Below are 27455 nucleotides of genomic sequence, written 5' to 3'. Positions count from 1 at the left end.
TCTGTGAAATATCTCCTGGTGGTCGTCCCCTGTCAACCCTCCTGGCCTGTGCTTTTCCTGCAATTCTCCTGCCTGTGCTGTGTTTTGCTCGTCTGGATGGTTTTTTGTGTTGTTTTTCGTTTGTTCGGACATGTCGGTTAGCGGTGCTTTGTGAACGATATCTACAACTGCAAAAACAAAATCTCTCACGGCGTTTTCCTTCCCCTCTTCCCAGCCCCGTCACCCTCCTTTCCTGCTTTTGCTCCGCTGAGCTCCCGAAATGCCCTCCTCGGGTGGGATTTGGGCTGCTGAAGAGGAGAGACGAAGAAGGTCTCCTGGCTTTCCCCGTGAAAAGAAAAAGCTTCCTGTTGGTTCCCACAGCCAGAAGGGAGCCCTTAATGGTGGGATTTCTGAACTGAACGGGCAGATTAATCTTGCTGTGCGTGGACTGGACGCTTCTCTGCAAATTTTGAAGAGAAGTCGGGAAGAGACTCCCCAAAAATCTGCATTAAAAAGGTTCTCGGCCTGCAGCTGGTTTAGAGGCCGGACAGCTGTGAAGGATCTGAGCTTGTTGTGTGCACAAGAGGGAGTGTGCGCCAGGCTAAAAAGCCAAGTTCCCAGTCCACATTAAGAGGCCAACAGGCCAGGAGTTGGAGAATACAAAGAGGGTTGTGTTTTGAATCAAAATGCAGCCACGTCCAGGATGGAAATATTCAAAGGGGGACAAAGTCCTTCTTCCCTTGGTGGGCAAAGGAGGCACCCTGATTCTGGGGGAGCTCGGCTTGCAATTTCTTCCCTCCCTACCCATCTTCCCCATCACCTCCATGGGACTCTGTGTCCACTTTCTCTCTCCCTTTGGGGGGACCCTGCCGGCCCCGTTCTTCAATTCAGATCCAGGAGGATCCCAAGGACCTTTGCTCTCTCTCTCTCTCTCTCTCTCTCTCCTTTCCCTCCTCGTTCTGGTTTGTCGTCATCGTCGTCCTTGTGGTTGTTGTCATTGGGGGTCACTCCTCTGTCTCTGTATTTGTCAGTGCGTGTGCGTGTGTGTGTGCGCGCGCGCGTTTGTCTTTGTGGTCCCGTGGCGTCGTCTGGACGAGGAGCTCCACAGGGCAGTTCTTGGGAAGCCTGGTGGCTTTTTGAGGTGCTTCTGAAGCCCGGATTTCTGCTCACGGGGACGGGAGGGTTGTGTGTGTGGCGGGGGGGGGTATCCATCGTCCCACCCACCCAATTTGTGCAGCTTTTTTTTTGCAATATTTCCTGACGGCAGGGAAGGCCATCAAGACTCCCTCTCTTCCTTTCCCGAGTCCTAGCCGTGACGACGGTTTAGCTAGCTAGAGAAATGTGGGTTGTCTCCCATTCCCCGCCCAACCTAGTTTATTTAAGGAAAACCGGCAAAGGAAGCCACCTTTGACCCTTTCCTGCACCGAGGGAGAGACTGGTAAGTTTAGTCAAGCCCTGAGCGTATGGTGGCTTTGCTGCCGTCTTGGTCCTCTCCTGTAGGCACCCCGGAGCGATGCCGAGATGATGTTCTTCACACGCGGTCCTTGCATTTGGAGGCCTGGATTCTGGGATCTTGGGGGCTGGGGGAAGCTGGGAAAAGGAAATTAAGAAGGGGACTTCCCCCCGCCCGCCCGGATCAGGGGCCAATAGACCAAGGAGACAATTAACAGCAAGCTTTTGGGCCCTGTAGAAGACAGGAAGAAGGTTAGGGAGTGGATTTGTGAGGCAGGGGGGAGGGGGGGACACAGATCTTGGGAACCCAAGATCCCAGCTAGACGGGCCTCCCTGCATGTCCTTGGCCTCCCACTCCTTCCCAGTCTCTCTAATCCAGTGGCCAGCCAGGAAGAGCGAAGATCTAAGATGCTTCCCTTCTCTGTCTCCTCTCCAGGTCTGGAGCTCAAAGTAGGAGCCATCTCTGCTTGACCTCTGTCACCCACTCAACAAAAGCCCAGTTTCCTCTCTGCTCTTCTTGTTCCTCATCCATCTCCTAGAAAATGGCTTTCGGTTGCTTCGCTCATTGACTTGACTCTGTTGGCCACCAAGACTCGTCTCCAAGGATGGAGTTCCCACCAGACCGGCTTCTTCTCCTTCTGCCTCCTCTCCAGCATGGGATCCGGGCCCCTCTCTCTCCTTTAGTCCAACCAAGGAGCACCAGATTGGGGGAGATGCCTCTAAGGTCCATTCTTGGTCAACGGTGGAACGATGGAGAAGGGGCAAGAACTAGGAGGTTGATTTTTGGAATAGGTGGATGGATTTGAGATGGACTTAACTGGAGATGGGTGGATTCAAGATCAGAAGATGGATATGGGTGGATTCAAGATCACCCTCATGGAGTCTCCCCCCTCTCCCCACTTTTCCTAACCCAACCGTCTTCTTGGTGAACGTTGGGTTGAAGTCAGCAAGTCCAAGCCAAAATTCAGCTACCTCTAACTTTGTACATCTCAACCACACGATGGTCCTTGTGAAAGAAGGGGACCAATCCATGCTCTCCAGATGCTGCAAGAGAGCTCTCTGAGCCTCCCTCACTGTAAACCACCTAGCCTAGCCAGAGTCAATGGGCATTGTAGTCCTGGCAGGTTTGAGAAAGCCACAGGTTTCCCTGACAAGATTTCTAAGCTCCTTGATGAGAGATCAGGGACCAAGAAGCCCAAGCTTCTGACTAAACCAATGTTTCTCAACTGAAATACTGAAGATGGGTGGACCTAAAAGGCCCAGAATGGGGAATTCTGGGAGTTGTAGTCCACCCATTTTGGGAGTTGGAAGTCCACCCATCTTCAAACTTGCCAAGATTGAGAAACTTTGCATCAAATCCGTTTTCTTTCTAATGGCCTTTTGGGGGGAAAAATTTGAGAAAGGGCAGGGGTCCCAATGGGGTGGGAAATAGCTTGGATTTTTGGAAACAGCCCCTCCCCCAAAAAACATTGTACCCTAACTTTCCTCACTCCCCTAAAGAAGGAAATGAATCTTGGGTTTCAAACCACCAAATTTGCAAATTATTTTTCCCTAGGGTTTCGTAAGGAATGGGGGCAGATGGAGGAGGGAATTTGAGGAGGGGGTAGTAGAACTAGTGTGGCTTCCCCTCTCCCAATTTGGAAAATACACACACACACACATACACACACACACAAACACACAAATTCAAAGTGGACAAAGGTTGTTTTAGCATCACCCAGCACACCATCTCTTTCAAGATCAACAAGATCCGGGCTGAAACGAGAGCAGGCGATTCCCGCTACGGCGGTCCAGGACCTCTTTAGGTTGTGAACCTTAAAGGACCACAGAGCCCATCATCCACTGCTCCTTGTTGGCGCTCCAAGAACCAAGGGAAAGAATCCCGGACTGCAAAAAACTGGATTTCTGCATCCTTCGTCAGACAGATGAGGGTGGTCACCAGCCTGGCTGAGTCTGTTTCTCCATTTCTTCCGAGATGGTTGAGCATCTCTTAGAAGTCTCCGCTTCTTTCCAGAAAGAAAAGCTCTTTGGAGAAATTTTAAAAAAACAAAAAACTTTTTTCTTTTATTTCCATCCACTCCCTTGTACGACCTTTGCAAACCGCTTCCTCTGCAGCCAAAAATTTCGGCTAAGAAACCTTGCACAGCCCGACGTAGGGAGGAGGACGGTTCATCCATCCTTTTTTTCCCCTTTGGATGGACGGATGGATGCGTCTTTTTTTAAAAAAAAAACAAGAAACAAAGGGAAGGAGTCTGAGAAAAATGAATTGGAGGGAGAAGCAAAGTCCCATCAGCAAAGCTTGGAATATTTCCCTCCATCAAGGCTCCGTCGTAAAATTTAGGCAAACGTTCGGATGTGCAAGACGGATTGGCCCTTACGGTCCGTTGCTGAGACCCCCTCTGGGGTCCAGAAGTTCATTGCATCACTACCCATTTTTCTCAACCCTTAATCTGCAACTCTCTTACGTACCCCAAAACTCTGCCCCCCCCTTTCTGGAATAGCTTGGTGCGTGTAAAATTCACCCTCAGATTTCTGCCCTATTCCTCCCAGGAAATGAGTTTCACCTCTGCGTCTCTGCCGGCAACGTTTTGTCTTTTTAAGGCCTCCGAACCAAAAGGTTCCCACCGTTTAAAAAAAAAAAACAACACGCCAGAAAGAGCAGGAAAAAAAAATGTTTACAGTCTCTTGCTGATCCAGTAATTGTAAATAATTCCATTGCAATTTAGCGGCAATTAATATTTTGGAAAAAGAGGGGGGGGTTTAATCCTTTGGTCCTCTTCCCGTTTCTGATCTTAGAAGAGTTTCAAGACTTTTATTTTATTTTATTCTCTTTCTCTCTCTCCTCTCTCTCCCCCCCCCCCCTTTTTTGTCCTCTTCTTTTTCTTTTATTATTTCATTTTGTGGAGCTGGGAGGTGGGTTTAATAGTGATTTCGTTTAGCAGGACTAATGGAAGAAGGGGTTCAAAGAAGGGAAAAGGGGGTGATGGTGGTAATTTTCAGACAATATCAAGGCTTAAATTATTGATTATTTATTGCTGTTTACTTTGAATTATTTTTTTTTCTGTTTCAATAAAATAAGTGAAAAACTAGAATGAGATGATACCCTTTGGCTCGTGAGAGTGATATGGTGAGCATACACTAAGAATATGAATATATATGTATGTGTTTGTGTGTGTGTGTGTGTATATGTATATATATACATACACATATATATACATATATATATATATATACACACACACAAACACACACACACACACACACACATATATATATATATATATATACATATATATACATATATATATACATATATATATACATACACACACACACACACACACACACACACATATATATACATATATCTGGGAGTTAAAGGAGGAGGGTGGAGGAGGAAAGTAGCGGAATCATATAACACAAAATCAAAAACAGCAGCGGTTACATTCAGGGCGAGTGTGTCTGAGATTCCTTTCATCTCAGCATGTCTGGCTTAGTTCAGTGCAACGCTTGTTTTGCAGCTGTCTTTCCCAGCCCTCTTTTCAAACTGGGAAACTCTCCTATCTGTAAATGAATCACTAGTCTACAGGGACAGATTAATTATCTAGGCCCCGTAATCTGTGCCCTTCAGGCAGAAATTAGGTGTCCAGTTCATCCCTTCTACTGGATTTGGTTCTGGGATCAGCCCTGCCGGAAGGAACTGAGAATCTGAGACCCATTTTGGGAGGTCCAGAGTCAAGGCAGGGTCTTCAGCAGTTGTGTCACAGTTCACAAGAGAGAAGGTGGACATTTGGGGGGGGGGTCGTGCCACAAATGCAGCTCCCTCTGGGCAAGACTTTGCAGGTCTGGAAGCCCCCTCGCCTTTGTGGTGCAAACACTCCAGGGTCTGAACGTTCAACAGAGCAGCGAGGGCTGAAGAGGACCAGCTTCAGGGGTTCAGAGGAAGAATAGAATAGAATAGAATAGAATAGAATAGAATAGAATAGAATAGAATAGAATAGAATAGAATAGAATAGAGTAGAGTAGAGTAGAGTAGAGTAGAGTAGAGTAGAGTAGAATAGAATAGAATAGAATAGAATAAGAAATGGGAACAGAATAGAATAGAATAGAATAGAATAGAATAGAATAGAATAGAATAGAATAGAATAGAATAGAATAGAACAGAACAGAACCTTGGAGGTCTTCTAGTCCAGCCCCCTGCTCAAGCAGGAGAACCTATACCATTTCCAATAAGCGACCATCCAGTCTCTTCTTAAAAGCCTCCACTGATGGAGCGCCCACAATTTCTGAAGGAGAACCAGCCCAAGACAAGACCACCACGTTGTCCTCCCAGGCCAACGAGGACCTCCCTTGCAGGAGGAGCTCCACAACTATTACAGGCAAGCCTTGCTGTCCACCACAAAAATCCAGGTTGTCAGCATGCATGGGAGGGTCTCTGGCCAGCCCCGTCTTTCTCCATCCAGGAGGGACCTTCTCACCATCTCGAGAAGGTCCTTGGAGGAAGTCCAGCTCCGGAGCATCAGAGGAAGTCCTTGGTGATGGCCTCGGCAAAGTTGGGGGCCGCCATCAGGATGGCAATGGAGCAGACGATGTGGAAGAGGGCGAACAGGACCAGGCAGAGGCGGTCAATGACGGCCGCGGCAAACTTCCACTGGCTGCAGGTGGCCCGAGAGACATCTTGGCTGCGGAAGCGCTGAGCCACATATCTCAGCTCCTTCAGGATGGAGCTCAGACGGGGGGCAGAGAGGGGGTCTTCCGGGAAGGAGGACGGGGGCTCTGGGGAGAAAAGGAAGGGCCGGGGCACGTCGGGGGGTTTGGTGGGGAAGGGGGCAGGAGCGACGGCAGCCGTGGGGATCCCCGCATAGACCAGGTGGCCGTTGGCCATGGGCCCAGCTGGACGGGTAGGGGGGCTGCCTCTGTCACTGTTGTCCGAGCTGCAGCTCAGCAAGCTGGGGGCGCAGGGGGGGCGCTCCAAGGGTTCTTCTCTGGGGTGGCGCATCCGCAAGAGCCAGGCGCCCCAGTTCAGCACCAGCACCTGGACCTGCGTGGAAGAAGCAGTTGGATGAGAGAAGGGAACCCCAAGTCTTGCTTAGAGTTGAGACCACCAAAACAAGGGAGAAGGGAGAAGAGGATTTGTGGGACTTCAAGTCTCAGAATTTCCTAGCCAGGCAGAATTTTGGGAGTTGAAGTCCACCCCTCTTAAGACACAAACTGGGGGATTCTGGGAGTTGAAGTCCACCCCCTCTTAAAGCACGCAGGCTGTGGAATTCTGGGAGTTGAAGTCCATCCCTCTTCAAGCACGCGAGCCAGTCCAAAACAAGAGGTGGCACTCACCCATCTTGGCATGGATCCTCCCTCGGGATCGTGGTGATGGTACCGGAGGACAAAAACGGTGGTCGTGACAGAAAGACCCACCATGCCCATGGTGCTGGCAAAGTACTGCCCTGGAGAGTAAAGCAGATTGTTCAGCACCCCCCAAACACAAACCAGCTCCCAGAAAAGCAGAAAAAGAGAAAATCTCCACAGCCCAACAAGCTTCTTCCTTCATGCCAGATTTTAACAGTGCCCGTCCACTGTTACTGATCGTCCATTCCTTGCAAGGTACAAAATTGGAGGTGACGGACATGCACCCCGAGTTTGGGAGAGGGAGAAAGGCCGGCAAGTGCCCCATTTGAAATTAAATTCCCTGTCTCCAGCCTCACCTATCAGCGGCACCGAGTCGGAGGTGGCTGGCATCACTTCAGCCACCAGCAACATGAAGACGGTGAGCGACAGCAACACGGTGATGCCTGGGGAGAAAGGAGACCCCAGGTCAGCCCCACCTGCCTCAGCCTCAGTCTTCCCATCTGCAAAATGGGCATAGTTTCAGACTGACCTCCAAATCTGCCAAGGGATTTAGAGCAATTTTCAGCACACAAGGAAAGGGAATTTTTATCTTTGTAGATCAGGGGTGGGGAACTATGGCCCTTTTATGACATGGGGACTTCAACTCCCAGAATTCCTCAGCCAACGTGCCTGCTGGCTGAGTAATTCTGGGAGTTGAAGTCCACAAGTCATAAAAGGGCCAGGTTTGAAGACCCCTGTTCTACAAGATCTATTTTGTTTGAAGACGCCTGCTTGACAGGCAAATCTCCCTCTTTCTACCTGCAAAACATCTCACACCTTTGCCCACCGGTTGTCTCCCTCACTCCCCTCGCCCGGCTGCACAGCCAAACCTCGCCGCCTCCTGGTGCCCATCAGTTTTACCCAGAGAAATCTTCTCCCCCGAATCGGCGGGCAACAGGAAGACCAAAAACGTCACGGCCGAAAGAAGCAAGCAAGGCACCAGCATGTTCAGGGCGTAATAGAGGGTCCGGCGACGCATGATGACCACAAAGGTGATATCCAGGTACGGCTCCCGGCAGCATTCATAGAAAACCCGGTTCTCGCTGCCAGGGACACCTACGGGATGGAGGGTGAGGAAGGAAGAGTCGACTGCCGTGGGGGTCCCAGGGCCCTAGTGGTTCCAGATGGACCTCCGGATGGATCGGGAAGGGCGACCCAACTCTTACCCACAAGGTCCCACTCGCCGTTGGACACGTAGCCCGACGTGTCGCTCTCCAACATGCGGAGATCCAGAAGCCAGCCATCGTGAGTCCAGGAGCCGAACTTGAGGTCGCATTTTTGGGTGTCAAAAGGGAACCAACGGATGTCAATCCGGCAGGTGCTTTTCAAGACCCCTGCAGGAAGGGGAGAAACGGGGGTGAAGGGTGGAAGGATGGCAAGGATTAAGAGTGGGGCTCTCTGAGCTTGGGGTGTGTTCTTGCAGACGTTTTGTGGCCCAGCTAGGGTACATCATCAGGGCTGGAAGAGAGGGGGGTTTGGGAGGATGAGGAGGAGAAATGTGGGGTCCTTGGTGCTCTTTCTGAGTTTAGTTATTTCCCTGCAGATGTCTCATGACCCAACTAGGTAACCTCATCAGTGCTAGAAGAGAGTCGTGTTTATAGGGAGGAGGAGGAGGAGGAGGAGGAGGAGGAGGAGGAGGAGGAGGAGGAGGAGGAGGAGGAGGAGGAGGAGGAGAACTGTGGGATCCTTGTTGCTCTTTCTGAGTTTAGTTATTTCCTTGCAGATGTCTCATGACCCAACTAGGTAACCTCATCACTGCTGGGACTAAAATATTTCCTCAACTGGTTGGGCAGCAGTGAAATCTCAAATTCCTTTTCTAAAATTTAGAACTATTGTATTTTTTTAAAAAAAAATTACTCAGGAGCGCGTGTGTGAAATAAGACATTCATCCTGCTCAGCTATTCACACCTGTGCAACAGATCGGACTTCTTTTGAAATATTTCATTTTTTTTAAAAAAAAAAGATAAATCAATCTTATTTTTGCACCCTTCCCATCTCACCTGGGGGCAGCCACTGGCAGTAACCACTGGAATTCACCAAGACATGGGTGTGAAGGGTGGAGTCAAACTGCTCGTTGGCACTGGGAACAAAAAAATGGGGCAGAAGACAGAAGGACACACACACACACAGACTCCAGAGTGAGAAATTTCCAGGCTGTGATCAAAACATTCAAACTTCTCACCCCTTCTTGCAAGCATAAAGGACCCCCATCCAAATGTGGCCCCTTTAAGACTTGTGGACTTCAACTCCCAGAATTCCCCAGCCAGCTGGCTGGGGAATTCTGGGAGTTGAAGTCCACAAGTCTTAAAGGGGCCACATTTGGAGACACACACACCCCGACCCACAATTCAAAATCTAGCAAAGGTTGCCAGATGGAGAGGGGGAAAAAACAAGAATTAAACTCCCCCATTTTATTGAAAGCCTGTTGTAAGGCTCCTTCTGCAAGATCTGTCTTAACTGGCTTTGCATCGCCTGCAGGGACCCCAAAGGTCCCCTCCCCCAATTTTGGGGGGCCCTGCCTTACCTGTTGTAGAGAAGGATGTCTGGTTTCCACACCTGGTCAGCCAAAAAACGCAGTGACTTCACTCCGGGATATTGGGTTTCGTTCCATCTCAAGTAGTGATCGTACCAGTACTTAAAAAGAGGGGGGGGAAAGCAGGCAGATCATGATCAGGTGCTTGATTTTGAGGGGCTCTTTCCCTTCCCTTACATCATCCTTAAATTAGACAAAAAATAAACGTACCATCTGCAGCCAGACGTTGGTGGTGAGGACTTGATTCTTCTCATCCTGCCCAGACAACAGAATTTTTTTTAATAATATTGAATATTTCTTAGAAACAACTAAAAAAAGCCACACACTCTTTAAAAATTCGAAAGCACCCTTAGCCAGAGGCGAGTTTGTTTAATCATAAGGTAGTCCTCCACTTACAACCGGTTCAAAGTTACAACCTAGCCTGAAAAGGGGATTTATAAGATGGTCCTAAAGTTTGAACCGTCGTCCCGACCTCCATCCTGGAGCGTGAGCAGATTTGGGATACTTGGCAACACAACTGCATTTACAATCATTTGCGATTCTGTGATTGCATTTTTACGCCGGTTTTGCTCAAAACCGGCGCTTCCTTCCACTTTGGGGCACAACCACAGGCTTGCTTAATGATTGTGGCGTCCGCTGAGCGACCGTGGTGTTGGTCTTACGGACGCTGCGTTTGCACAACGCCCGCTTGCAAAACGAAGGCTGTGCGTAATTCCAGACCATCACGTGCCTAGGCGTTTCTGGTAGCTTGTTTGGGGAGTTAATTCCCGATAAAATTCCTGATTGTTATGTTTTCAAGTTTCGGAAAAATCCAGGATGAGGATAGCAGAGGAACGCTCTTGGGATACAGAGCGATGAATTCAGCTGGAAAATTGTCTTTGGTGGGCATCTCCAGGACTTACCAGGTCCATGATCTGCATAAGGCTGAGGGTGAAGTGGACAGTGATGGCTTGAGTGTCGTCACCCACCGGCCTCTCCAGGGGGATGTAGTCTTCCATCAGGTCCTTCAGCAGTTGCCGCTGGTGGGGGCCTCCTTCGGAGTCTGGAAACCGAGAGTCGAACAGGACATCAAGATCCAGGATTTGGGGAGATGTTTTAGCTGTTTTAGATGCCCATCTCTGTGCTGAGGTGCTTGGCTTGCACGGAAAATTCAAGACAAGGGTGCCTCTGAGCCCTTAAAGAGTGTTTCTCAACCTTTAAGAGAGTGGTTATTTTGGGTATGATTTTATTTATATCATTGATACAAAACCGTAGGATGGACAGTTGAGGGAGCTCCATATATGTAACCCAGGGGTCTTCAAACTTGGCCCTTTTATGACTTGTGGACTTCAACTCCCAGAATTCTGGGAGTTGAAGTCCACAAGTCATAAAAGGGCCAAGTTTGAAGACCCCTGATGTAGCCTATTGAAGAGAAGAGTAACGGGAGATGAGAGCAGCATTCCAGTACTTGAGGGGCTGCCACAAAGAGGAGTGGGGGGGGGTCCACCTCTTCTCCAAAGCCCCTGAAGGCAGGAGAAGAAGCAACGGATGGAAATTAATCAAGGAGAGAAGCAACCTGGAATTAAGGAGGAATTTCCTGACTGGGAGGACAATTCACCAGTGGAAGGGATTTTCCTTCAGAAGTGGTGGGTGCTCCAGAAGTGGAGATTGTAAAGAAGACATTGGACAACCATTCCACCAGGGTGGTATAAAGCAGGAGGTTGGGCTAGAAGACCTCCAAAGGCCCCTTTCCAGCTTTGTTATTCTGTGTTCTGCTCCGCTGCTTTTTCAGGACCAGCCTTCTCTTCAAACTGTGCCACTGTTACCCATAATCCCCTGCCTCTAACCCAACCTGATATTTTCGACCCAAAGCGTCTGGCCCAGATTTAAATCCCCCAACCCAGGGATTTGCCCCCCCCCCCCACCCCTTTTAAACTGCAGCACAGGAGAGGCAGAAAAACCACAGCTCTCTTAATGCCAATCTGCTAGCAGGGCTGATCTTGAATGGAAGAGGGGGGTAGGAGAAGGTGCCCCCACCACTTGGAAGCCCTCAAGGAACCCTCCAGCTACCACCCCTACCCACCCACCCACCCATCCACCCCCGGTCCTTCCCCATTCAGCAAAACGCAACATGCAAAAATCGAACTCCGTAGGCAGAGAAGAGAGCAAGGCGGGAGAGTTGCGTTGGCTTTCATGCCCGCAAAGCAGAACGCACAAAAACACACACAAACAGGCAGAAGGCAGAGCATGGCAAAATAAAACACATACACACAGAGACACACACACACACACACACACACAAACACACACACCATCCGAGGCTCAGTGAGAAGGCTATTGTGGATGACAGCCCTCAAGCCCCAAACAATGTTTACAGAATTACAGAGTTGGAAATTTCCCATTCGAACTGGACCTGAAGTGTGTGTGTGTGTGTGTGTGTGTGGTGGTGGGGGAATGGAATTTTTCCTCCCCCGGCCTCTCTGAAAACCGGGCAGCCTCCATAGCAAAGGTCTAAAAACCCCTTTTCCCAAACCCCAGGGATTCTTAGCCACCCCCACTTCCAAGCCGTTTGAGGGGACCCACCTGCCACTGCTGGGCTTGTTATGCCAGAGAGGTGGGCAGGACAGGTGGGGGGGGCAGGGGAGGAAGAGGAAGGGAAGGAAGCAGGTTACCTGGGAAGAGAAGGAAGAAGGTGAAGGCGAGGAGGCGAGCGGAGGAATCCGTGTCCATGTCGGTTGGGAAAACAGGATTGAAATTCCCGAATCCTTCTTCCTCCCTTCCTGCGGTGGAAGGAAAGAGATCAAAGAAGAAGAAGAAGAAGAGATGAACGAAACGGCAGCTTAGCAGACCAAGCCTTCATTTAGGAAGGAAGGAAGGAAGGAAGGAAGGAAGGAAGGAAGGAAGGAAGGAAGGAAGGAAGGAAGGAAGGAAGGAAGGAAGGAAGGAATTGCGTTCCAGCCATTCTCCAGCATCTCTCTCTCTCTCTCTGCTGGAGACCCCCACCCATTTCCAAGGAACACCCCCCCCCCATGGATGCGAGAGGCAGGCAAAGGGGTGGGTGGGTTTGCAGAAGAGGCAAGAGGGGGCAGGAGGATCCACAGGCAGCCAAGATGGAGACGCTGCAGCCAGCCAGCCTACAGGAGGAGGAGGAGGAGGAGGCTGGTCCAGGGTGGAAATGACCGGCCATTCCCCCCCCCCACACACACTCTCTCTGCCCCCCCCCAACCTTATCCAGCAATCTCTGACCGCAGAGTCAGCTTCCATCTTCCGACCAGGCTGCCATCCCAGCAGGAAGCTTCTCAAAGCCTGGCAAAGCCAGCCTAGGGGTACCCTAGAGGTCATCCAGTCTAGCCCCCCCATTCAGCTCAGAATCGGAATTAGCAGCCACCTGACAAGGAGCTGTGGCCATGAAGACTCACTGGGGGAAAGAATATATATATATATATATTTCTCCATTTCATGCGATTCTTCCTGATAAACACCAACTTAAGGCGAGTCTGAAAAATCATTTGTTAAGGAACACCCCCCCTCCCCAGTTTGCCAGGAAGATCCGACTCTGCCTTGTCTTCTCCCTCACCTTCTTAAGTCTACCCCCACCCCAAATATCACTTTCACTTCCTTAAGGAATGAGGGTCGAAATTCCAGCTGGATTGTCTCTTTAAAAAAAAAAAAAAGCCCAGCTAAGCTCCTAGTCCCTGTTGTCAGTGAGCTGTAGGGAGGCCAAAAGGATTTGATGCCAATCTGCTTGCTCGGTAGACAGACTCTTTCCGATATTCCGTGCTAAAATGCACACAGTTTTTGTGCGTTTTATAAACTGAAAAGGGGAACGTGGGAAAGTCTCGCAACACACAGATGGGTGATTTTTTTTAATTTTATTTTTTCCTGGCTGCTTCCGCACAGTGGCAAATTCTCCCAAGACCCAGTTTGCAAGCACAACTGCAATGCCGGAGAGAACATCTGTCCTTCCTCGAATGCTTTTCGTCCTGCAGGGCACAAGGATCCCCCGTGGACGTCAAAGCCTTAATTGAAAGTAGATTCCTGGCGTGCAGGGAGGGAGCATGCCTAGCAGGCAAAAAACCCCTTCTGTTTAATGGAAATTCAGCCAAGGTTGAAATTCTGCCCCCCCCCCCACCTTGAAATCTTGCAGTAACACGTGTGCGTGTGTGTGTGTGTGCGCGCGCGAACACACACACAGACACGCACAAATGAAAGCTGGACAGTTTCATCGAATAAATCAATTTATTTAAAAGAATATGTTACAATTAGTTGTACTGATTCTTACCAAACAAATTTTTTTTAGAGTAGTTAGCTCTAAAGATGAAGAATGCCCCACGCTTCGCCCTTCCCCCACCCGCCCTCCCCCCCCAAATTTCTTCAAGCCTTTTTCTTCCTTCTTCGCCAGGATATTCCTTCTTCGTAGCCCAAAATTGCAAAAAAAAAAAAGAGGAATATGCAGTGATTACAATTAGAATTCTGTCGAATAAATTAAAACAGTGAGACGCACATGGAGAGCACCAGGGAACCCAGGGCTTAAATATATATATTTATATATATATATATATTGACCTGAACCAACAATATTTTTAAAAGAAAAAAGGAAATTTGAGTTTTTCAGCCTATAATCTTTGGATAGCAGCCTGGGATGTTAAAAACAACTTCACAATCCTGTAACACAAAAGAATCAAACCTGAAACACAGTTATTGCTGTTAGGGGGGGGAAAAACAGTAGTCGGTTCCTCTTTGCAGCAAAATGCTGGTTTGTTTGTTTTTTTATATGTTGCATCCTTAGAGGAATGGAGAAGGAAACACACACACACACACACACACACACACACACAAAGGAAGAAAAGCCATTTGCTCATAAATGGGGTAATTCTTGCAAATCAAAACAGGCGTTCACACACTGGCTGCAGGGAAACGAAAATGAAACATGGTTTGATGGAGAAACAGCAAACAAACTCTTAGGAAGCAGCTCTGTTATCCAGCTGAGAGTTGTTGGTCCTTCCCCCCACCCCCCTGACCCATCTGAGAGCGCCTTCGGATTGCGTCCCCAGCAAAATCATAAGTGTGATTTTGTGAGCCGGCATCCTGAATCAACCTCTAAGGCATCGTTCCCCGAATCCTTGTTAAGGAATTTCTGCTTCGGCACCCTCCAAAGATATATTACTTCCGACATATATACCCTCCGTCTACCAGCTGGACCAAATCTGGGCTCTGCACAGCCAAAAAGTCGCCAAGTTTGCGCTCAGAAACGAGGACTCCTGTGGGTTTGGGTTAAAGCTTTGGGTTAAAGCAAGGGGCTAGTCCTGAAGGAGGTGAGTCGAATGCAAAACACCCGGGCTGCGTTTGAGTTACGCTGCCCTTCCAGGAAATCCTAAAATGTCCAGAAGGATCTTTGTGCACATGGTGCAACTGAAAGCTTTTTAGTGCAATTGAAAGCGTCTCTTGAGGTCGGGGGCACATGGTTACTGTTACTCCCTTGCCACACTGAGATGCAAGGGACGCCTTCCCTACCATCCCAGACGGGTGCCGCCACTAAGGGGTCCTCCCCGACACTGAAAAAGTCCCCACACTTTTCTAATGATGGGAATGGACCCACTGGTTTTTCCCTTCCCGCAACCCGGTGTTTGTGGTTAGCAACTGGATGCCAGGGACAAAGCAGGCCTCAACTGCCGAGTAACGAATGAGCAAAAGGGCTTTGAGCGGGGGAAAATAGCTTTTGTGGGCACAGAACAAATCGCAGCGTTAAGCCGACTGCAGTGTCTACTTTCAGACTCCTGAAAAGGGGAAACTAAATTACCTCCTCTTTCTCAGCCAAACAGAAAATCTGAAATGCCGAAGTGCGGAAAACACAAGGACACTTTTAAGGCCACAGGGAGGGGAAAGTGACAAGCACGGAAGCTGAATTTTGCAAAGGATCGAAGAAGTTTTTGTTTTTCCACCGCTGCATTTTTATTTATTTTTTATTTTTTGAAATCCAAAGGGTTGGGCGAGAAAGCTCCAATTTTTATTTTTATTATTTTTTACTTCAAAGTTTGAACTTCCGCGCTGAGCCCCGCGGGAGCTGTCTTAAAGCTGCAAATTCAAATTCCTCATGAGAAAAGACTGCAAAAATATGGGTGGTGTTTCTTTTTTTTTTCAAAAAAAAAAAAAAAAGAACAGGGTTCAAATTGTGTTTCAGCACACCACCAGCCCCGGCCCAGAGCTCAGATATGGGACACAGGCTGACTTAGGAATCCTTCTAATCCACCAATATGAAAAAAATTATATATATATATATATGTATATATATAAGGGCGTGGTAAGTTTGTCTCTCTATATATATTTGTTTTTACATACATACAGATATATCTCAAGACAGTGCAAATGGATGTGTGAGTCTCCATCCGGTTGTTAAAAGAACGAACAACAGGGGGAAAATTTTCAGCGCCGTCTACCTTTTTGACGACAGGCGACTGCGAAAATGGCAGAGATCAAACTAGCAAAAAAAATAAAATTAAAAAAAAATGGCTGGCAACAACAAACCGGGTGCCCCACAAGCCTTGATCTGGATCACGGGGGTCTCCCTGCCCGCCCCCCCGCCCTCCCCCCCACCCCCTGCTTAACAGGACATTCACGAATGGAATTAATATGAGTTTAATACACCAAACCATTCCCCTCTTTCTTGCTCTTTTCTTTTCCTCCTTTTGAAAAGTGTTAATTTTTTGTGTGTGGTTTTTTCCAGGAAAGGTTTTTGTTTTTTTGGGGGGGGGGGAGAAGAAAAGGGATAATACGCTTTTCGGTTGGTCGGTTGTCCGAGGCAGCTCAAGTCACGATGTCTCGGTGCTCTGTCCGCATCAACTGGAAGATGTTCTGGAAGAGAAAAAAGAAGGGAATGAAGGAAAGACACTGAAAATGAGTGTCTGTGTGTGTGTGTGTGTGTGTGTGTGTGTGTAGGGGGATGTTATTTCCTCTGAGACAGATTGCCCCCCCCCCCGGCAGCTTCTCCTCAAAATGGGACACGCCACAGAGGGAGAACATAAAGGCAGGATATAAATTCAACAAATAAAAGAATAAAAAATAAAATAAAATATAAAATGGAATAAAATAAATAAAACATATAAACAAAATAAAAATAAAATGAAATGAAATAGAAAATAAATAATATAAAATAATAAAATAAATAAAATATAAAATAAAAATAAAACAATAAATAAAAAAAATAAACGAACAGCTAACCCTTCGCTCCTCCCTCCTCACCTTGCTGCACAGACTGTCTTTACCGCAATTCTTGTTGTCCTTGTCGGTGGCTGCTTCTTCTACCTGTCGGAGGAAGGTACGGGAGCAAGTCGAGGACGGCAGGCCAGGCGCAGGGGACTTCTAGCGCCAAGAGCCCGGAGAGCACCTGGCTTCCGAGGAAGGCCGTGCCTGGCTTCCAGGAAAGGGAGGGAGGGGGAGAGGTTCCCACTGGACGGCACTGGCCCTCCCCACCCTCACCTCCTTCCGCCACTTCAGTTCGCAGAAAATACGCTCAAAACACTCGTGCATGTAGTTGAACTGCAGGGAGAGAGAGAGAGAGAGAGATTCGAATTCAGGGCCTGAGGCACTAGCCAGCTCCGTCTTCTTTCCAGAGGTCCGGACCCCCCAGCCCTCTGCCTCCCCCCTCTGCTTACGTAAGGGGTGAAGATCTTGACCCATCGCGGCTTCTTCTCCCCCCGCGCGTATTCAAAGCAGAACGCCATCCCTTCCTCGTCGGTGTCCCATCGCTGCATCTCGTCCCATTCGAAAGCGATGACTTGATTCTGGAAGGATCCCCGCAGGATCGGTGCGGATCCACAAGGGAACACACACACACACTCACACACACACACACAGAGGGATCCAGCGGTGGGGGAGGTCGGAGACTTCCCAGGTTAAATCTCTTTGCACCGACCGTTTCTCAACCTTGGCCACTTTGGTGTGGACTTCAACTCCACTAGCTAAAAGCTGGTCTATACTGCAGATTAACTTATTAACTAATTAAGTTAACTAATTAACTTAATTTTAACTTATTAACTAATTAAGTTAACTAATTAACTTAATTTCATTCCGAGTTACACAAGGACAATAAAGATAAGTCTGTTCTACTCTAGGTACCAACCCCTGCCTAGCCCAATCCAGCACGCACAGACCGAAATCCCTTTTCCCGCCCTCTAATTCCCATTCACAGTAACTGAATTGGATGGATGGGACCTCAGAGGTCCTCCAGTCTGACCCCCTGCTCAAGCAAGAGACCCTACACCATTCCAGGCAAGTCTGAAACGATTCCAGACCAATCTCTTCTTAAAAAGCCCCGGTGTTGGAGCGCACCTACAAACGTCTGGTGGCCAGCTGTTCCACCGGCTAATGGTCCTCACTGTTAGGAAGTTTCTCCTTAATTCCAGGTTGGTTCTCTCCTGGATTAGTGCCAATTTGTCCCACTGCGTTCTGGGGGAGTGGGCAGGTTGGGGGAAAAGGAGCCAGACCTCCCACCCACCCCCTCAGCGGCCGTCCCCCCCCCCCGTGGCTGACCTCCAGCTGCCCCTCCTCCGTGCAGGCGTGGAGCTTAAAGTGCTGGATGCTGATGGCTGTGATCACGTGGCCCTTGCGGCGAGAGTCGCAGGAGCAGTGGGGGAAGACAATCTCGTTGTACCCCTCGCACGTCCGCAACATGTTCAGGTACTGCGGGGAAAAGGGGGGTGGGGGAGAAGAGGAGAGGATGAAAGATTTGGGGAGGGGGTCTCCCCACCTACCGGGCCTTCCCAGCCAGGCCCCCAAGGAATCTTACTTGCTCTCTGCAACTGAATAGAATAAAATAGAATAATAATTATAATAATAAATAGTAGAATCACAGACTAACGGAAGGAAGGGGCCTCGGAGGTCGTGTAGTCCAACCCCCTGCTCCAGCAGGAAACCCTAGACCATTTTGGACAAATGGTTGTCCGATCTCTTCTTCAAAACCTCCAACAGTGAAGCACCCACAACTTCGGGTGGCAAAACATTCACGAGTCCGTCACTAAACAAAACTGTTGTAAGTTGAGGACGGCCCGTATTCCATGATTCTGGGCGGCAGGCAGACGTGGGAAAGAGATGCCCAGAGGCCGTGACTCAAACGCTCCCTATCAGAAGCCCCAAAGGTGCTTTTTCATGAGGCAACGGGAGAGACTTCCTTGTTTTCCCCTTGAAGAGGTCTCGCTTCCTGTAGCCACGGAGCTTCCTCAGGTTCTGGCTGAATGGCGGAGGATGGATTTATGTTCCTTGCAGTCATCTGGTGGTGGTCACTCTCCCTGGGTTGAGGCCGCTTGGAGGTCTATCTGTGCCCTCGGGATCACCTGAATCCTGTAGCCTGGATTCCGATGACCTCCAAGGGGTCTCAATGACTCTCAGAGTGTGTGTCAGATGACTGCGAGGGATACAAATCCTTCCTTTCTCCACCATTCAGTCAGAACCCGAGGAAGCTTCCCGGATGAGAAGCGAAACGTCTTCAAAGAAACCCAAGAAAGTCCAGTTGCCTTTTGAAAGATGGCTGCTTTGGGAGAAGCGTGACCTGGATGACCCGCCAGACATTTCCCACCAGAAGTGGACAAGAGTTTACCATGACCATCTTCCTCTGCTCGCCAAGCTTCTGCAGCTGGTAGGACTTCTCCTCGGCTTTGATGTAGCCTTTCTTCACGTCGTCGACCGCCTGGGAGGGGGAAGGGGGGGGGAAACATGGGGTAAAAGGACTATTCCAAAAAGGAGAGGGCAGGCTATTCTGCTTCCCTACACCTCCCTCCTTCCTCCCGCTTCTCCGCGACTGCGCCAAGCTTCTAGTCCTCAGGGCGGAAGGTGGCCAATCAAGTCAAAGGCTTTGGGAAGAAGTGAAGGAGGCCGAGGGAAATAACACGAAAGGAAGGAGCAGATCCCTAAAGTTTCTTCCCGGTGGTCGTGCCCTCCTGTAGGAAGATTCGTTCTGCTCATCGCCCGATTCTTGACCTTCTCTCCTCCTGGGAGGAATCACTTGATCCTCCTTTTAATCTGGAGGGCTTCCTGAGCAGAGCAGGCCTTTTATTACCCTCAAGATGGTCCCAAGTGGAAACAGGGAGGTTTTCCCCCACTGGCCGGCCTCCTCCTGCCCTGATCCCACTGGGTTTCCCCGGGGGGGGGGACCCTGTGCCTCGTACAGGGGCCGAGGGTTGCCCGGAGGGGGGACCCACCTGGTGGAAGAAGTAGGTGACGGCCAAGTCGTTGTCGTTCAGGAGAACCTCTTCTTCTGTCGTGAAGAGCCACTTCCGGATGGTCAGGCAGGTCCCCGGAACGGCCGAGGTGTAGTTCTGCACGTAGAGCTTGTGGGGGAACTCATTGGGGGCCAGTTTCCTCACTGGGGGCGGGAAAGAAAGAGAAATGGGGTTGGCAAGAGGACAAGCCCCACAGGGGAGGCCAACCGCTATCTTCTGCCAGCCTCAGCGGCATCTCATTTTTTGTAGATGCTTTGCCCTCAACAGGAGACACGTACCCGCTCAGTCATACCTTCGAATTTTATCCTGTTATTTTATAAGAAACTCAAGGTGGCAAACGTACCGAATGTTCCTTCCTCCTCCTATTTTCCCCAGGACAACAACGACAGCCCTGCGAGGTGGGCTGGGCTGAAGGTGAGGGCCATCCCAAAGTCACCCAGTTGGCTTTTCGGCCCTAAAAGCAACCCCGGCGTCCCTCTGGGGAACCTCTCGAGGCGCAGAAGGGGGGCAGCCGTGCAAGGGGGGGCTCCTTACCGAAAGAATGATTGATCACTTCGAACAATGCAAAGTAGTTTGTGGTGGTGCTGTCCATCCCCACCTTGGAAGCGACAGCCTGGAGGAGGGAGGGAGGGAGGGAGGGAGAGGAAGGAAGGAAGGAAGATGGAGGAAAGAAATTAAAAAGAAAGGGAGAGAGAGAGGAAGGAAATTAAAAAGGAAGGAAGGAAGGAAGGAAATGGAGGGAGGGGGGAAGAAATCTTATGTTAAAACCTAGAACATTTTTGGAAACTCAAAAGCTTAAGAAGCCGAGTCTACTCTTAGAAGCTCCTGTCCTTTCAAGCGTTTGGAGAGCCAGCTCCCTCCTACGCCCCCAATTCCTCTGAAGCCCCCAAGAAGCCGCCCACCCCCGGAGGACCCCTCCCCCTACCTGGTAGACCTGGTCGGTGGTGCTGTTCTTTTTCACCCGGACAGTCACCGTGGTGACATCTGGAAGGGCCACCCGGAGCTCCACGTCCGACACCCCATTGAAATTCTGGGGAGAAGCAGCCCGGCTGAACCACCGCTCGGGGTGGGAGGGAAAACCCCTTCGGGGGCACCCAGAGGTGGGTCAGGGCGAGGAGACCTCGTCCCAACTGCCCAAGTGGGCCCCTCCCCTCCTCTGGCCGGCCTACCTCGTCCGATTCCGACAGGAATTCCTGCATGACGTCGCTCTCTCCGATCACCCGGATAGAGCACACTGCAGGGGGGGGGGGGAAAGAAAGCAGAGTTGTGACTGGAGTGGAGTGGGAGGGGGGTCTCGGGGGGGGAGAAGAGAGTGGGGCTGGAAGGGTTAAGAGGTCCCCATCTGGGCCTTTCCCCATACATCCAGGAGGGGAAAAAAAAGAATATTTCAAATGTTTCGCTGGCCCTGTCCGGTTAAACTGCCCAATATTTACAGTATTGTATTTGCACTGCATCGCCCTGCATTGTATTTTGTATTGTATTGCATTGTATCAGGGGTCTTCAAACTTGGCCCTTTTATGACTTGTGGACTTCTGGGAGTTGAAATCCACAAGTCATAAAAGGGCCAGGTTTGAAGACCCCTGTATTACACGTTGTGTCGTGATGTTATACATGATATGATTGCATTGCGTTATTATTAACATTGATATAATCTTCAATTTGATTCGCAGTCTGGGACTGGGAACTACGTAACACAGTTCAAGTCCTAACCAAGGCCCTTTAAGAGCTGTTAAAGTAACGTCCGAGTATATAGGCCGTTCTGAGTATTATTATTATTATTATTAATAATAATTTGCTGCCCATCTTGCAGTTCGAGGCGACTCTGAGCAAATGCGGAGAGAGAAGAAACGCTGCTTAGCGTCTGGGCTTATTCGTGGCCCCAAGACACCCGGGGAAGGGCCCATGTTGCACTTAAGGAGGGACACCCTCCCCCCTCCTTGCTCCCCCTCCTGGCAAAGCCCCCCCCCCCCCGGCCTACCTTTCTCCAGGTATTCCTCCAGGCCCCTCCTCCGGGCGTCCAGCTGCTGCTCCGACAGGGAGAACGGCCACTTCCCTGGCAAGCGAGGGAAAGTGAAATTGGCAAACTCCCGTTTCAAGTTGTGGTGCAGGATGGCAAACTCGCGGTAGCGTTTCGAACACAGCTGCCGGCCCGCCATGTAAACGTTGTAAACCTAGAAGGGAGATTTATTATTTATTTATTTACACGCGCACACGCACACACACTTTTGTTCCCTTAACTCACTAAAAAAACTGCAGGGATTCACTAAACTCTCTCTTGGGGAAGAGACCATTTTGAAAGGCAGAGAGAGGAAGAGACTCTAAAACAAAATAGCAGAGCCGGGAGGGACCTCGGAGGTCTTCTAGTCCAGCCCCCTGCTGGACTTCAGACAAGTGGCTAGCCAATCTTTTTGTAAAATCCTCCCGTGATGGAGCACTTGCAACGTCTGGTGGCAAGCGGTTCCACTGCTTAATTGTCCTCACTGTTGGGAAGCTTCTCCATAATTCCAGGTCGCTTCTCTCCTTGATCGGTTTCCACCCTGCCTTCAGGCGCCTTGGAGAACAGGTTGATCCCCTCTTCTCTGGGGCAGCCCCTCAAATGCCGGAAGACTGCTGTCACGTGTCCTTTTTTTTAATTAAATTGATTTTTGCCCCGGGGGAGGGGCTGGCATGGGAGGGAAGCGCAGCTCGCTTGGTACCCACCACAAACTTCTCCCCATTCTGTTCCACGTGCTTGTAGGTGGGGATGGAGATGGGGACGGCCTGCTTCTCCGTGTAATCGTAGAAGGACTGGCCCAGGGAGTCGTCGCCGGGGTCCAGGTTGTCGGCCTCGTGCGGGGGCACCGACAAGACGGTCAGGATCAGCTCCTTCTCGCCGGCTCGGATCAGGTCCACCACCTGCTTGTGGGTGGCCCCTTCCACGTTCACGCCGTTTCTGGGGAGGGAGGGAGGGAAGAAAGGATGATGGAGGCCGTAGGGCCAGGCAGGGGACGAGGGAGGCAAGGCTGAATTGCTCCTTGGGGAAAGCTGGGCGAGCAAAGCCACCAAAAATGGCTAGGGGGATTCTGGGAGTTGAAGTTCACCCCTCTTCAAGTGGCCTAGGTTGACAAGCGCTGGTCTGGAGGGTTATATATTTTTGGTGGAAATGCTAAAGAGCTGAGATTCGGGTCAAACCCTCCCTTTGCGTGGCTCAAATGTAAGAAAGACCTTCACGCTCCCCGAACAGAAGGAAGGAAGGAAGGAAGGAAGGAAGGAAGGAAGGAAGGAAGGAAGGAAGGAAGGAAGGAAGGAAGGAAAATAGATGACAAGAGATATGATAGAGAGAGAGATTAGAGACAGGTGATGGCTATGCTGGAGACCTACTTGGCCCAGCCCAGGAGTGGCACCCACCACTCAGCCCTGGCACATCCCGCCAGTCAGAAGGAAAGAAGATGAGTCAGGCTCTGCCACGCACTTTGCATGCCGAGACGGTAACTCTTCTCCATTTCTTACTTCCTCCATGCAGCCAAGGCTGCCACACAGCAAGCGGGCAGCCAAGGCCAGCACACGGGTCTGAGTAAGCGGCATGTGCCAGCGGCTCCTTCAGCCCACCTCAGCCAGAAGTCTGGCCGCAGGGGAAACATCAACCTCCAGAAGCAGTCAGGGCTTGCAAAGAGAGCCAAGGACCCTGAAGTTGGAATCCTCTCATGCCGAGAGAGGGGTTCTTAAATGTTTGTCTCTGCTAAAAAAAAAAAGCAAAACCAGGCTTTAAATGTGTTTAGACCAGGGCTCTCCAACATCGGCAACTTTTAAGACCTGTGGACTTCAACTCCCAGAATTCCCCAGCCAGAATTCTGGGAATTCTGCTTCCCGGATCTTAAAAGTTGCTAAGGCTGCCCAGCCCTGGCCTTAGACTTTAGGGAGGCACTTGGAAACGTATAAACAAATTTCATAAATGTATAAATTTATGCATAAAAGGTTCTGCTTGTTTAGGAGCTTCCAAAGATGAAAATGTCCCGTTGCTGAAGAATTGACCACAGTAAAAGCCATTAAAGGACAGTCTGAAGAAACAACCAGCTTTTAATTCAAACCGGGTTAACAGCTACTCCGTCCTTGCAGAGAATCAGCCTGGGACTCGGCAAAAGTTTATCTTGCTCGTTCCACTGGCCTCCTTTTCACTGACAGCCAACCGATGCCTTCAACAACTTGCAAGGAAGACACACAAACACACACACACAAAGGCAAAGGAGAATCTGCGAGGCTGGCATACCGGCTGCAGAGAATCGAAAAAGCTATTTAAACCTCTCCAGGAAACACCGCACAGCGGGCAAGGAATTGAAAAGCCACAATAGACTACCCTTTCGAAAGTGAAATGAAGCAAGCAAACAAAAAAAAGACACCACAAAACGGAAAGTGAACAAAGGGAGGGCGTCGAGGAGAGAAACAGGCCTTGCAGACGAATCCAGCTTTCCCAAAGTTGTCAGCTGTTTAGTCGTCTCAGAATTATGGCGACGGAACTGTACAGGAAGCTCATTTAGTGACCGCGCTGAAAAAAGTGACAAGACCGTTTTTCACACTTACAACCGTTACCCTGTGGTCACGCGATCAAAATTCGCATGTGTGGCAACTCATATTTACGATGGCCGCAGCGTCCCGGGATCACGTGATCCCCTTTTGACAATCAAAGTCAAGATTCGCTTAAGAACCGGGTGACTCATTTAACAATAAGTCGTAAACACATGCCAGTCCTTTGGATCAAAGATCACCTTTTAGTGATCACCTAGCAAGTTTCCATCTGCTAACAAAAGCAGGGCTGGGTTTCAAAAGGAAAAAAATTTAAATCTCCCCGCTCACAAAGATTCAGCCGTGTCTTTAATCAAACCGTGGCTGATATACAGCCGTGCCTAACCATGTTCTATTTCCACAGGGATTTCAGAGTAAGATCCTAGCAACAGCTGTCAAAAATGTCAGAATGTTAAAAAATGTTCAGATCAGAACTGGCCCAACACATACTCAAAGGCTTAAACGCCAACATTATTTTACTTGGTATCTGCGGAAGTCTCCGTTGTTTCTCTGTGTCACTTGTGTGTGTGTGTGGGGGGGTATATGCATAATTATATTGTTTTGAGAGCTGAACGCAACGAAATTTCATTTTCATGTATGCTGCTTAGTGTACATTTAAAGCGACGATAAAAGTTTTTATTCTATTCTCTTCTTCAGTGTCAGGATTTGAGTAGAACAATTTCCCCTCCCCGTGTGAACCTGTCGCCATCAAACAAAACTTCTCGGAGACCCCCTCTAATCCAGTTTGCATCCTCCATGGGCTGGGAACTACAACACCCACCATTCCTTGCAGCTGGTGGGCGTGGACCTTCCAAGCCTAAGAGGCAAAAAAAAAATAATAATCCAGGTTGACTTAGGAAAAATGTGCCCCCTTTAAAGAGATTTCCCGACCCCGGTTGGAAAAGTCGGCATGGAAGTTAAGCAGTAGCAACACCAACGACACGGTGGCTGGGCCAGGCTTATGGGAGCTGTAATCCCAGATTGCATCTGACAAGCTAGCAGCCCAGGGGCAATTGTGCTAAATAATTATGCTTAGGTTGTAAGAAAAGCCGGAAGACCTTCCAGTATATTGCCAGCCACAATAAAAAATACTGCTATCCTGCTAAAAAAATGTCCCTTTAGGGTTTTTTCTCCCAAATGTGGATGTTTTATACACAGGTAACTTAAGGATTCTTTTTCTCTTTAAAGACCCCTTTTTTCCTGCTCTTGAATGAAAAGCTTGCAAAAATAATTATAATTATCAGACTGGCCCCACCCCGAAGTCTTTCTGCAGAACGTGGGGGATCATAGGTCAAGGCATCCCTTGGCTGCAGAAGAGAGGATTCCTGCCCCAGCTGGCTGTGGATGATGGGAGCTGTGGCCCACCCTTAAAACTCCAACTGGTGTGTGCTCAAGTCCAATGAATAGGTTAAAATGGGTTTTAAAATGGGGGGGCTCTGTCTGGGGGGGGCAATGGACAAGTTGGGGGTCTAGGAAGAGCTGAGACACACACACACACCCAGCCCCCCTGAAATATCCTGGATTAAAAAATACTGGGGGTCTAGTGGGTGGGGAGTCTTCCAGGGCTAGGATGATGGGATAGGAGTCCAGGGCTGCTGCGGAGAATTCCAGCTGTGCACACCCACAAAAAGGGCAGGTGAGAAATGGGTTATGTAGTCCTCTCCCTATTCTGGGCCAGGATGGTGGGCGGAGCACACCCTGTGAACATGGGACAGATGGGCACCGTAGTCCTCTTTTTCTGGGCCGGGATGGATGACGGGAAGGGCACACCCCCTAAAGGCAGGGCGGATTGATGGGGAGGCTGTGCACGACACACCGTGAAGGCAGAGTAGTTGGGTTCTGTAGTCCGATCCTCAGGCAGGACGGATGGGCTACGGATAACGGCTACGGATAATGGGAGAGGCGCACCCTCCGAAGGTGGGGAAGATGGGCACTGTCGTCCCACGGGGGCGGGGAGCATGGGCGCTGTAGTCCTACCCCTCTGGATAACGGCTACGGATAATGGGAGAGGCGCACCCTCCGAAGGTGGGGAAGATGGGCACTGTCGTCCCGCGGGGGCGGGGAGCATGGGCGCTGTAGTCCTACCCCTCTTCTCAGCCGGGAGGCGGTGCACGAGGGGAGGCGCAGTCCCTCCCTCCCTCCCTCCCCTCCGGCTACTCACACCTCCAGGATGCGGTCCCCCTTGCGGACCCCGGCGCGCTCGGCCGCCCCTCCGCCCAGGACGGCGCTGACGTGCTGCAGCGGCGCGTAGAGCTCCCCGTGGATGCTGCGCAGCTGCCCGCCCTCGCTGACCTGCCCGCGCACGTTGAAGCCGTAGCCGGACTCCGACTTCACGATGCGCACCACGCGCGGGCCCGGCGGGGCGGAGGGCGGCGGCGGGAGAGGGAGAGGCGGGGACGGGGAGCAGGACGAGCCCCCGCCGCCCCCGCCGCCGCCGCCGCCCCGCAGCGGGCCCGGCAGGACGGAGCGCGGCAGCCCCTCGCCCGCCTCCTCCGCCATCTTGGCGCGACCGGAACGCCGCCGCCGCTGCTCTGCCGGCCCCCCCCACCCCCCACGCCGCTCGGCGCCGCGCGCATGTGCGACCGGGCGCTGTCACGCGACCGGCCACGCCCCCTCCTCTCCCCTCGCCGGCTTCCGTAGCCGGCCCGCCCCGCCTGGCGGCGCACGCGCGGCTCGGCCGCCGCAGAGCAAGGCGCCAGCGCGCAGGCGCCTCGGGGAGGGAGGGAGGGAGTGGTGTCCGCGCGGGTCCTCGAGCCCGCCCGATGAGCCACCTGGAAAGACAGCTATATGCAGGGGTCGGCAACCTCGGCTCTTTTATGACTCGTGGACTTCAACTCCCAGAATTCCTGAGCCAGCATAGCTGGCTCAGGAATTCTGGGAGTTGAAGTCCACGAGTCATAAAAGAGCCGAGGTTGCCGATCCCTGGCTATACGAGAGCGTCAGGATTTTCATTCCCTTTCAACCCCTTGGGGGGGGAGGGGGGGAGCCTGCGGAGGACAACGGCAAGCGGCGCCTCGTTGCACGGCCCCTCAGCCCCCCCCCTGCAAAACCTTTGAGGCTGGACTACTGCAAAGCCTTGCTTGCAGGGCAGCCCTTGATGGCGGCTTTGGAAGTTTATTTATTTATTTTTGGGACTTATATGCTGCCCTATCTCCCAAGGGACTCAGGGCGGCTTACAACAGTAAAAACAACAATACAAAAATTAAAAAACGAATTAAATAACAGCCCCAAAATAAATTAACTACAATTAAAACTTAAAACATATTTAAAAACCCATCATCAATCCAGGTCAGCCTGATGGAAGAGAAAAGTTTTGAGGTCGCGGCGAAAGGACCGGAGGTGGGAAAGTTGATGCCCAAAGTCCGTCCCCTGCC

The 27455-nt window shown here is 50.5% G+C and overlaps 2 protein-coding genes across 4 annotated transcripts; both read right to left on the bottom strand.

Annotated features, from left to right (window-relative positions):
* Window positions 1-5403: 5403 nt before the first annotated feature.
* Window positions 5404-12134, bottom strand: LOC310647381 (neuronal acetylcholine receptor subunit alpha-7-like). Its single transcript, XM_083374605.1, has 10 exons — window positions 12001-12134; window positions 10252-10391; window positions 9560-9604; window positions 9341-9450; window positions 8817-8896; window positions 7983-8150; window positions 7678-7872; window positions 7134-7220; window positions 6766-6875; window positions 5404-6472 (listed from the first exon to the last, which is right to left on the bottom strand). Exons 1-10 carry the CDS (start codon window positions 12056-12058, stop codon window positions 5951-5953), a joined length of 1515 nt encoding a protein of 504 aa, XP_083230731.1. The 5' UTR covers window positions 12059-12134; the 3' UTR covers window positions 5404-5950.
* Window positions 12135-13689: 1555 nt separating this feature from the next.
* Window positions 13690-26605, bottom strand: SNX27 (sorting nexin 27). Of its 3 annotated transcripts, none has more exons than XM_083374687.1 (14): window positions 26243-26605; window positions 22243-22474; window positions 21521-21713; window positions 20712-20776; window positions 20468-20572; window positions 20077-20155; window positions 19522-19685; window positions 18921-19010; window positions 17858-18007; window positions 16981-17109; window positions 16805-16864; window positions 16568-16630; window positions 16102-16180; window positions 13690-13740 (listed from the first exon to the last, which is right to left on the bottom strand). In XM_083374687.1, exons 1-13 carry the CDS (start codon window positions 26578-26580, stop codon window positions 16133-16135), a joined length of 1716 nt encoding a protein of 571 aa, XP_083230813.1. In that variant the 5' UTR covers window positions 26581-26605; the 3' UTR covers window positions 13690-13740; window positions 16102-16132. The 3 variants fall into 3 exon arrangements, with proteins under 3 accessions (XP_083230813.1, XP_083230812.1, XP_083230811.1); XM_083374686.1 differs by lacking the exon at window positions 13690-13740 and adding an exon at window positions 15476-15806; XM_083374685.1 differs by lacking the exon at window positions 13690-13740 and having other exon boundaries at window positions 15476-16180.
* Window positions 26606-27455: the final 850 nt, after the last annotated feature.

Source organism: Vipera ursinii, assembly GCF_947247035.1.
Source record: "Vipera ursinii genome assembly, chromosome: 15".
In the NCBI taxonomy this organism is placed as follows: Eukaryota; Metazoa; Chordata; class Lepidosauria; order Squamata; family Viperidae; genus Vipera; species Vipera ursinii.
The sequence above is the reverse complement of the archived record's forward strand: the minus strand, read 5'-3'. Positions and strand labels throughout refer to the sequence as shown.

What these genes read in the sequence shown, in the direction of transcription:
- LOC310647381 (XM_083374605.1), bottom strand. Translation starts at nt 12,058, where the DNA reads ATGGACACGGATTCCTCCGCTCGCCTCCTCGCCTTCACCTTCTTCCTT. An exon ending in TTATGCAGATCATGGACCTG is followed by an intron (nt 9,605 to 10,251) that starts GTAAGTCCTGGA and finishes TTGTCTGGGCAG; the next exon opens with GATGAGAAGAATCAAGTCCT. An exon ending in CTGCCAGTGGCTGCCCCCAG is followed by an intron (nt 8,151 to 8,816) that starts GTGAGATGGGAA and finishes CCCTTCCTGCAG; the next exon opens with GGGTCTTGAAAAGCACCTGC.
- SNX27 (XM_083374687.1), bottom strand. Translation starts at nt 26,580, where the DNA reads ATGGCGGAGGAGGCGGGCGAGGGGCTGCCGCGCTCCGTCCTGCCGGGC. An exon ending in AGTGATCAATCATTCTTTCG is followed by an intron (nt 19,686 to 20,076) that starts GTAAGGAGCCCC and finishes TCCCGCCCCCAG; the next exon opens with TGAGGAAACTGGCCCCCAAT. An exon ending in TCACCTACTTCTTCCACCAG is followed by an intron (nt 19,011 to 19,521) that starts GTGGGTCCCCCC and finishes TCCCCCTCCCAG; the next exon opens with GCGGTCGACGACGTGAAGAA.